General features: G+C 35.5%; 1 protein-coding gene across 2 annotated transcripts in view; it reads right to left on the bottom strand.

The window, feature by feature from the left end:
* Positions 1-2,422: 2,422 nt before the first annotated feature.
* Positions 2,423-7,342, bottom strand: part of phf14 (PHD finger protein 14) — an 86,147-nt gene continuing 81,227 nt past the window's right edge. Inside the window, exon 18 of one of the 2 annotated variants that reach the window (XM_081375753.1) lies at positions 2,423-3,475. In XM_081375753.1, the coding sequence (XP_081231879.1) occupies positions 3,404-3,475 (72 nt within the window). In that variant the 3' untranslated portion in view covers positions 2,423-3,403. The remainder of the gene's footprint in view (positions 3,476-7,342) is intronic. The other variant, XM_081375752.1, reaches the window with a different exon arrangement.

Raw genomic sequence — 7,342 nt, 5'->3', positions numbered from 1 at the left:
CCATTATTACAGCCCTAATGACACACTCCGCATGCTGCATGCTGAGCGCTCAGCTTCAGGGGGTCCATCGCAAACGGCTGAAGGAACCAGCGACGCATCAACACCAAATCCTTCCTCTTCAAGAAAATAGAAAGAAAGGAGACAGAACCCTTTAGATAATGTCTTTCATGGTTCAGTGGCCTTACAGGGGTTCCTCCTGCACGGCCCTGAAATGGGCAAATTAATAGTTGCTTTGGAACAAATTGGAATTACACCCCTCGATGCATTAATATCAGAATGCAAGCCAGATTCCCTGACAGGGTGAGGGGAGGAGAAGCTTCGTGAGGCAATGAGATGCTAAGATAAAATGGCATTTACGGTCTTCTTTCGCCCCTGTAGTGTGATGGAATGGTTAAATGACATGTGCACTGTGAGTAAGACACGACAGAGCTGGATAAAGGCGATTTTCTGTTGGTTTGCCCACCGGCAAGCGTCACTGAACCCTTGAGAAACATCTTTGAACTCGTAAATCATTGGAGTGATAAAGTAATGCTTTCATTATCAAAGCATTACACTCCATGATATTTCATAAGATCTGAACACTCTCTACGAAAATGGTACACTTTGATGCCCTATTACATATTTTAAAGCATTTCAGGCACTAATTCACTTTTCTTTATTTTGTGACAACCAATAGATTAGTTAAACTAATACCTAACATGAAATTAATCTTGCATTTAAAATAGTCAGATTTAAATACATGAAATGTCTGTATCCCCCTTGCCACAGTCTCTTGATGTTTTCTCGGCTGCATCCCACAATAAAATTGCGAAATAATGCCATTTGTAGCATTTCTACATCATGGTGGGACTACAAACATTAATACATCTATACAGTATATATATACAAAACTCGATGGGATGTTTTATATATATATATATATATATATATGTATAAAGAAATAAATATAAATATATATACATATATATGTATATATGTATGTATGTATATATATATATATATACACAGTGAGGAAAATAAGTATTTGAACACCCTGCTATGTTGCAAGTTCTCCCACTTAGAAATCATGGAGGGGTCTGAAATTGTCATCGTAGGTGCATGTCCACTGTGAGAGACATAACTAAAATAAAAAATCCAGAAATCACAATGTATGATTTTTTTAACTATTTATTTGTATGATAAAGCTGCAAATAAGTATTTGAACACCTGAGAAAATCAATGTTAATATTTGGTACAGTAGCCTTTGTTTGCAATTACAGAGGTCAAACGTTTCCTGTAGTTTTTCACCAGGTTTGCACACACTGCAGGAGGGATTTTGGCCCACTCCTCCACACAGATCTTCTCTAGGTCAGTCAGGTTTCTGGGCTGTCGCTGAGAAACACGGAGTTTGAGCTCCCTCCAAAGATTCTCTATTGGGTTTAGGTCTGGAGACTGGCTAGGCCACGCCAGAACCATTTGATCTCATCTGACCACATGACTTTCTCCCATGACTCCTCTGGATCATCCAAATGGTCATTGGCAAACTTAAGACGGGCCTTGACATGTGCTGGTTTAAGCAGGGGAACCTTCCGTGCCATGCATGATTTCAAACCATGACGTCTTAGTGTATTACCAACAGTAACCTTGGAAACGGTGGTCCCAGCTCTTTTCAGGTCATTGACCAGCTCCTCCCGTGTAGTTCTGGGGTGATTTCTCACCTTTCTTAGGATCATTGAGACCCCACGAGGTGAGATCTTGCATGGAGCCCCAGTCCGAGGGAGATTGACAGTCATGTTTAGCTTCTTCCATTTTCTAATGATTGCTCCAACAGTGGACCTTTTTTCACCAAGCTGCTTGGCAATTTCCCCGTAGCCCTTTCCAGCCTTGTGGAGATGTACAATTTTGTCTCTAGTGTCTTTGGACAGCTCTTTGGTCTTGGCCATGTTAGTAGTTGGATTCTTACTGATTGTATGGGGTGGACAGGTGTCTTTATGCAGCTAACGACCTCAAACAGGTGCGTCTAATTTAGGATAATAAATGGAGTGGAGGTGGACATTTTAAAGGCAGACTAACAGGTCTTTGAGGGTCAGAATTCTAGCTGATAGACAGGTGTTCAAATACTTATTTGCAGCTGTATCATACAAATAAATAGTTAAAAAATCATATATTGTGATTTCTGGATTTTTTTTTTTAGATTATGTCTCTCACAGTGGACATGCACCTACGATGACAATTTCAGACCCCTCCATGATTTCCAAGTGGGAGAACTTGCAAAATAGCAGGGTGTTCAAATACTTATTTTCCTCACTGTATATACTGTATATAATGTATATGTATGTGTATGTATGTATATATATATATATATATATATATATATATATATATGATATAATCTAAATAGTTATGGTCCTGTTACAATAACAGAAATAATAATGATAAAAATGACTTCAAAAAACACAAGTAATGTTTATTACTTCTTTTTTGTTTTTTAAGTACCCAAATACTCGTCTGGAGCTCAAGTGTTGAGGCAGATTACATTTTTTTTTTGACTGAGAATTGCCTCAAACATGAGCATGGACAATAACACTGTCAATGATAAAGGATGTTCTGGAATATACTGTAGGTATAAAAATGATATTTGTAAAAAATAATAAAATAGACTTTGCTCTTACCACCAGGAAGTAAGGAATTATTTATATAACACAAGCCACTAACTGTCAGTTCCAATGCAATGTCAATGCAAGTTAATTATTACACTATAATATATGTTGGTGTTTAAACAATATTAAATAAAATAAAAACAAAAGCATATATAAAGGGCTGATAAACAAAGAGGTGTATACGGGACAGGAACAAATAGTGTGCAATTGCTGTATAACAGAAACATTGGTTGAGGAAACTCTGGACACACAACACCAGTATGATATTCACATCCATGAGTCATGGGAAAGGTTAATTAGTGTATGAAAAATAACCTTTAAAAAACAGGCTTTGATTGGGCATAGAGTATTGAAGGTAAAAACGGGCTCATATGAAGATCATGATCAGCTGCATTGGCATTAGATCCTGCTGTTCTTCCAGCACTCCAAAGATTCCCTGGGTTGAACGCTGAAATTCATTCATGACGGTGGACTTGAACATACATTGACTCTATACAATACCCTATATATTTGAAAAAAATATATATAGAGAGATCACAGCGTTGACAATTTTTTAAGCTGGCAATTGTGGTCATTTGATCAATTCCTGGTAAACAAAGGAGAAAAGTTTCAGTCTCGTGAAGCAGTGGCAGTTCTCGACTGTTGATTTCATTTGTGTAAGTTATTTTGCATCCCACTATTCAGCAGGAAATTAGGTGATGGTGCTGACTGTGTAGGCAAGACGATTATTTCATGTGAGGGAACGATAAGGTAACGAGAATTTTTTAGTCTGGTATCTCTTGCTCTTCCGTTTCCTCTTTCACAGACTCTTCGTCAACCTCTTGTGGTTCTTCCTCCTGAAAATTAAAAAAAGTATATTATTAACCTCAATCGATGAGATTTTCCGTCACGTATGACAACGCTTTCCTGCCATTTTCTGGCTATACATGTTTTCACTGTTATACAGTGAGGGGCGCTGTTGCAGATCTTTTGAAATAGTACAACATCTCCGGATCCAAAAACAAACGTAGATGATGATCTGAGTAAACCAGAAGAAGCGGATAGAAGCATTGCTTGCACACAAGAAAGCTAATGTGAGCATCAAACATTAAACAGCTTATAAATCAAAACTGCCTAATGTTACAGAGAAAAATGTCGAACCCACAAAGAGGTAAACGACTGTGCGAGCTTTGGGGGTGATGATGGACTCAATGTACTCAATGTTAATGTAAGTACATAGTAGTTAAAGATACCTAATATAAATTGAAAGACAGCTAGGCCGTGTCCATTTTCTTTTCTAATTTGAATGTATGTTACTAGAAATTCACTAGCAATAATTCCAGTTTTAAACTGTATTTCAACATGCAATGCTTAACTCTGAATAATGGTAATTTTTGCACCTCTACGGCAGTGAACAAAGAGCAACCGTCATGCCAGAGTCATTTACACAAACTGCAAATTTAGAGGAGACGACAAACAGGAAATGACGGCCATCTCAGCTTTTAAGTGAGTCTGACAGATGCAATTATCCCCTCCTGCAAAGGTTAATAAACACATCTACGCACAGCCATGTGTGATGGCAGAGCCCTGACCACACACTATACTCAAAGAAGCTGTGAAGCACATGATTCATGGCTTTACTTACAGAAAGAATCAAGAGCACGCATCTCATTAAAAGCATCTATTGTTCCTTAGAGCTATTGATACATTTATAGAAGAAAATCCAATGAATATAGTAATTACATAGGAATGACCTACTAATACCCTTATAATTAAGTAAAGCCACAATATATGGGAAACTATTATAGGTCATGGTTTTCAGACATCTCATTAAAAGCATATATTGTTCCTTAGGGCAATTAATACATTTATAGAAGCAATTTCAATGAATACAGTAACAACATAGTAATAACCTAGTAATTACATGGTAATAGCATTATAAAAAAAGTATGGCCACAATATATGGGAAACTACCATAGGTCATAGTTTTCAGACATATCATTAAAAGCATTTACTGTTCCTTAGAAACATTAATATGTTTATAGAAGCAAATACAATGTTTATAGAAAGCATTGTAATAACCTAGTAATTACATAGTAATAACTTTTTTTTTAAAGTATGGCCACAATATATGGGCGACTTCTACCGGTCATAGTTTTCAGACATCTCATTAAAAATATATATTGTTCCTTAGGGCAATTAATACATTTATACATTTATAGTAGCAAATCCAATTAATATAGTAACAACATAGTAATTACATAGTAATAACCTTGGAAAAAAGTATGGCCACAATATATGGGAAACTACCATAGGTCATAGTTTTCAGACACCTCATTAAAAGCATTGTCTGTTCCTTAGGGCACTTAATACATTTACAGAAGAAAACAATGATTACAGAAAATATAGTAATTACATAGTAATAACCTTTTAAAAAAGTATGGCCACAATATATGGGAAACTACTATTAATAGTTTTCAGACACCTCATTAAAAGCATCGACTGTTCCTTAGAAATATTAATACATTTATAGAAGCAAATCCAATGTTTACAGAAAACATAGTAATTACATAGTAATAACCATTTTAAAAAGTATGGCCACAATATATGGGAAACTACTATCGGTCATAGTTTTCAGACATCTCATTAAAAGCATTTATTGTTCCTTAGGAATATAAATACATTTATAGAAGCAAATCCAATGTTTATAGAAAAAAATAGTAATAACCTTTTTTAAAAAGTATAGCCACAATATATGTGAAACTACCATTGGTCAACATTTTCAGAAATCTTTATTAAAAGGATCTACTGTTCCTTAGAACTATTAATACATGTATAGAAACAAATCCAATGTATATAACAAAAACATAGTAATAACCTAATAATTATATATTAGTAACCTTGTAAAAAAAGTATGGCCACAATATATGGGAAACTACCATAGGTCATAGTTTTCAGACACCTCATTAAAAGCATTTATTGTTCCTTAGAAATATTAAAACATTTATAGAAGCAAATCCAATGTTTATAGAAAACATAGTAATAACCTAGTAATTACATAGTAATAACCTTTTTAAAAAGTATGGCCACAATATGTGTGACACTGCCATAGGTCAACATTTTCAGAAATCTTTATTAAAACTGTCTGCTGTTCCTTAGAACTATTAATACACTTATAAAAACAAATCCAATGTATATAGCAAAAACATAGTAATAACCTAGTAATTTACATATTAATAACCTTGTAAAAAAAAAGTACGGCCACAATATATGGGAAAGTACTATCGGTCATAGTTTTCAGACATATCATTAAAATCATCTATTGTTCCTTAGAAATATTAATACATTTATAGAAGCAAATCCAATGTTGATAGAAAACATAGTAATAACCTAGTAATCACACAGTAATAACCTTTTTAAAAAGTATGGCCACAATATAAGTGAAACTACCATAGGTCAACATTTTCAGACATCTCATTAAAAGCATCTACAGTTCCTTAGAACTATTAATACACTAATAGAAACAAATCCAATGTATATAACACATAGTAATAACTTAGTAATTACATAGTTATAACCTTGTAAATAAATATGGCAACAATAAATGGGAAACTACGGTGTCATAGTTTTCAGTCACCTCATTAAAAGCATCTATTGTTCCGTATGGCAAGTAATACATTTATAGAAGCAGATTCAATGAATATAGTAACAACATAGTAATTAAATAGTAATAAGCTTGTAGAAAAGTATAGCCACAATATATGGGATTCTACTATAGGTCATAGTTTTCAGACATCTAATTAAAAGCATCTACAGTTCTTGTAACTAGTAATGCATTTATATAATCAGATTCAATGAATATAGTAATAACCTAGTAATTAAACAGTAATAACCTTGTATGTTTCATATCTAAAAGAAAACTGCTATATGCCAGCATAATTTTCAGACTAGAAGATCAGAATTGTGATACACGCCCAATACGTGGCTTCAGGAGCCGTCTCAGCAGTTAATCTGGACAGACAGCTTTGCTTTATTCAGCAATGTCTCTCCCATATGGGTCTTGTCTCTGTCTGTGGATGACTTTTGATATGCAGCCAGGCCTTATGAAAAATGAGTTACTTTTTCCTGAACTCTGGGTACTTTGCCGTTGCCGGGCCGTGCGGAGATATAAATCTCATGGTGGGACGACACCTCATGAACCTTGCTGCCGGATCAGCCTGTGCCATCCACCAAATCTCTCTGACAAGCCTGCCAATTTTCCAATTACTTCTGGCGCCATACGTTATCATCAGGCCAGTCAGCACTTAAAAGGGATACAAGAGGGGAGGGTGGTCCGGTTCGTGCTAACAATCTCATGGAGTGCCTCGATTGAGCTTTTTCACACTCCCATGGACACACATGGACACAAACACTCACTCGTTGACCCACATGCTATGGCCCGTTTGTGATTTAGTGTTGATCCCTGTGGGCAGGGTGAAACTAGGGCTCTTGGACACTCTAGACATGGGAGACCAGCAACACATTGCTAAACAGTAAAAAAAGAGATTTTTTAAAAAATAAAATCTTATTAGTATCTGACAAGTTAGAGAACCACAGCTGTGGGGTAAAGGAGAACAGGACTCTCTCACACACACAGGTCACCCATTGCCAGCCAGAGGAAAACGCTTTGCTGAATACTGTGATATATATGTGTCACAATAAAAATAATTCCAATATGTGAAGTT

Source organism: Scardinius erythrophthalmus (assembly GCF_964197995.2).
Source record: "Scardinius erythrophthalmus genome assembly, chromosome: 10".
Lineage (NCBI taxonomy): Eukaryota > Metazoa > Chordata > Actinopteri > Cypriniformes > Leuciscidae > Scardinius > Scardinius erythrophthalmus.
Note: the sequence above shows the minus strand (reverse complement) of the source record. Positions and strands in the feature narration are given on the sequence as shown.